The sequence below is a fragment of the Fulmarus glacialis genome, unplaced genomic scaffold (assembly GCF_000690835.1).
Source record: "Fulmarus glacialis isolate BGI_N327 unplaced genomic scaffold, ASM69083v1 scaffold14408, whole genome shotgun sequence".
NCBI classification, from domain to species: domain Eukaryota; kingdom Metazoa; phylum Chordata; class Aves; order Procellariiformes; family Procellariidae; genus Fulmarus; species Fulmarus glacialis.
This window is the reverse complement of record NW_009230238.1, coordinates 5807-9323: the sequence shown is the minus strand read 5'-3', so window position 1 is coordinate 9323 and position 3517 is coordinate 5807. Positions and strand designations below refer to the sequence as shown.

The window sequence follows — 3517 nt, the reverse complement described above, 5'->3', positions numbered from 1 at the left end:
CGCCATCCTCCCTGCATCCCTTTGGCCGCACGTTGCCGCACCAAAGCTCTTATAATGGCACCGCAACTCCCCAGTCCGTGCCCACCGTGTCTGCCCGGAGCAGAGTGAAGCTGCCCGGGACGAGCTCAGTTAGTACCAGGACAACATAAGGCACACGGTACAGGCGAAAGAGGATGCTCCATCAAGCAGTGCATGCAAAAAAAAAAACAAAAACAAAAAAAACCCCACAAAATTACGCTTTTAAGCAATTGCAAGGTGATTTAAGTCCTTGTCCTGTGCTAGCCTGACAGGAGCCACACAGGCACTGCTCATGCACTGCGTTTAATTCTTGTCCCTCTAATACAGCGACCTGTCAGGCTCTTCCCACCTTCCCAGCCTAGCACCAGGCCAAGGAAGCGCCTGGACGCCTTGTCGGGGGCCGCAGGCTTCCCCCAGCACCTGCCATCACAACCCCACTTCCACCCGGGAGGCTGGACAGCGGATTTTGTTATTATCCTGCCTGGCCACAATTCCACAGTTGGGTTTTTGCAAACAGGAAGGCGGCAGGTTGGGCTGTTGTTTTGATGTGGTTGTTTCTCAAAACGAGCCCGGAGCAAAACTGAGCGGGATCCAGGAATGGCATTTGACAGCGGCGGGCTGGGTGCCGGGCGAAGGAGGCGTGCTGCTGCTCAGCGCCGCCTGCGCCCTCGCTTCCTGGCAGTTTTGGCCACCTTTCAGGAAATTAGAGTCAGCTAAATGGAAAATCATCACTCTTTTCACTTTAAAATGCACCGGCGACATATTTTTTTTTCAATGACAAATTAATCTTTGGAGGCCTCGGTCTTCCTATTGACCTGGGGAGGCACGGGTCCTCGGTGAAGACAAAAGCTGATGTTCAGCAGTGCCGGAGCCAGGCGGGAGCGCTGCCTGAGGACGGGCACCGCAACACGGCTCCCAGCACCCTCACCCGCCTCCGAAACCCTCCCCTCCCTCCTCCTCCTCAGAAAGACTCATGACAGGGAGAAAGAAGAATTGCTGAATAATCTCTGGCCCTGATAGTACTTCAAAGGCAGGTTTCTTGGGCCAGGCTGTGTTCCTCGCCAGTGCCGTGCTGGATGCGGCGCTCAGCTCTTATTCCTTTGGCAGCCCCACAGCCGTATCCAGAAACTAATTACTTAAAAAGGAAATAAATGTCACCCGCATGGTTGTAAGCAAAACCCTGGGCAGGACGAAGAGCCCCACCAAGATCTGCATTCTCACGCGATATGAGCAAGGGAGGAATGAGCTGTTTCCATTCATTGAGATGGGCTGTTTACTCTGAGGCCTACTGATAACGTTAGATGTGCCCACTGTGTGCCTTTAGGTTCACCAGGGCAGATGATCAGACACAGTGCTGAACTGCCTCTGCTTCCGTCCTACGCACCCTCTTCCCCCAGGATGGCTTTAGGCATCATCACCTTCTGAACAGCAATATACACTGGTGCCAAAGATGCAGGGACTTCCTGGCACCAGTTCTGCTCTAACCTTGAGATATGAACTAGATAACTAGCACATTCAAATAGAATAATTTTATTTACTTTTAAAAGCTGATATTCACAGTTTCTAATGGTCAAAATCTGAGAACCAAATTTCTAAAGCAAGTAGGTGAGGGCAAGTCCAATGTGGCTGAGTAACGCAAAGGAGGCTCAGGGGTGCGAGCACCCTGCCAGAGCCCCACCGCTGCCCGCAGCCTGCCCATGTCCTGCCGAATCAGAGATCCCTTAACTGGGACAGGGCTTTGGCAGGCTGCTCACTTTTGGATGGATTCAACTTAGGAAAAAAAAAAGTATTCTAAGCAAATAACAGAAGGAAAGTGATACCCTGAGGATTCTGGGGTACGATCTGATCTCGGCTGTCCCGGTTTTCACTGGAGCTGCACCAAGACGGCAGCACTTTACACCCTCTGCTCCGCACAGGCTGGGTGTGAGCAAGCGCCCGGTGCTGGGCACGAGCGTTGGGGACCGCCCAGCTCCGGCACGACACTGCAGGAGCTCAAAAACCCTGAGGTGCCAAGAGCTACAGGTGACTTGGCACATGCAGAGCGAGCAACGGCGCCTAAGATGCACTGCGAGAGCCGGCTGTGCCCATGCAACGCCTGTGCGATGCAATGCTGCGTCCGGCTGCGAGCAGGGGCTCGCTCCTGCCAGGCTCCGCTCCACCGCAGGACACGTGCTCCCAACCCACCCTGGCACGCTCACGGGCGAAGGCCCAGCATAGCCAGATCAGGTCAATTTGAAAGTACCCCCTAATGGACTCTAGCCAAGCAAACATGGTAGCATACAGTATCAAATAATTTTAAAAGTTAAAATAGTTTATTGCTGTTCTTTGTAGAAATGCACTTAACTTACATCATCTGTTCTCTTCCTTTATTTGGCTGTTGGATTATAGGCATAAAAAGGTTACGTTTACCCATTTGTTCAATGACATAACACCTTTTCCTCTCCTCTTTTGCTCCACTCATGATAATTCTCCTAAGCTTCGCTGGCCAACAGCCCCAAATCTCTTTTACATAAATACTGTAAATGTCTCCATAGGTTGCAGCATTGTAACAGAAGATCTACCAAAGTAGACAAAATGTTCGGTATTCTTGGTTGGTTTTTTGCATTTAAAAATATACCTAAATTTGAGATAATCTTAACAGAGTAACAATTACAATAAGAAAATAGTACAGTGCGTTGACTAAAGGAATATTCTGCTCTCCTTCAAGCCAATATTCCCTTTTGCATGTTGAAGTGATTCAGCAATTACTTAAGAACTTTTACCTACATACAATAATTTAGTAAAATGAGAATTAAACAAGGCAGATACTTACTACTATTCTTCTGTCTGCAATTCACAGCTCATGCGAATAAAATCGCAATAAATATTAAAAAATAGTTTCTTTTTCTTTTGCTTTTTTTTTTGTAAGGCATCTCTGAGTATTACAAAGTTTTTGTACAACCAAAAAATAAGATTGCTTTTTTCCATGTTCTCCGAGTACCTCTGTACCTCAACAGTAATTAAAAGGATTGCAGGTTTGATGAGGAGGGGAGGGCTGACAGGGTAGGGCCGGAAAGACGACCACGGGTGATGGAAGCAGACTGCGATGTGTGCAAGAATCTGTAGTTTTCCTGTGAAACATTTCAGTCACTTCTAGAACATCTTCAAGACAGTATCTGTCCAGATTGAAAAAAACAACTTACCAAAAGTCCATTTTCATGAGCACAGTCAGACTGCAAGGGTTTGGGTTCGCCCTTAACTCTATAAATAGCTTAGGTATTGATATGCACCTACGTAAAGGGGATAAAGGGGCGGGGTGATTTTTTTTTCCTTTTTTTTTTTGTTTTGTTTCTTTTATTGTTTTTTTTTGTTGTCCTAGTTGTATCCTTCCACTGTAAAAGATTGTCCTAGGTGGCGAAGGCGCGGGCAGGGCCCTTACTGCATGCGGTCGGGCTGCAGCTGTTGGGGCTGGTACTGCACGAATGCGGTGGCGGGCGCCGCTGGGTTGCTGGCGGTGATG

At 48.5% G+C, this 3517-nt stretch overlaps 1 protein-coding gene across 1 annotated transcript in view; it reads right to left on the bottom strand.

The window, feature by feature from the left end:
- Nucleotides 1-3432: 3432 nt before the first annotated feature.
- Nucleotides 3433-3517, bottom strand: part of LOC104081412 (RNA-binding protein 38) — a gene marked incomplete at its 5' end in the record, with an annotated part of 343 nt that continues 258 nt past the window's right edge. The window contains one exon of the mRNA XM_009584159.1: nt 3433-3516. Within this exon, the coding sequence (XP_009582454.1) occupies nt 3433-3516 (84 nt within the window). The remainder of the gene's footprint in view (nt 3517) is intronic.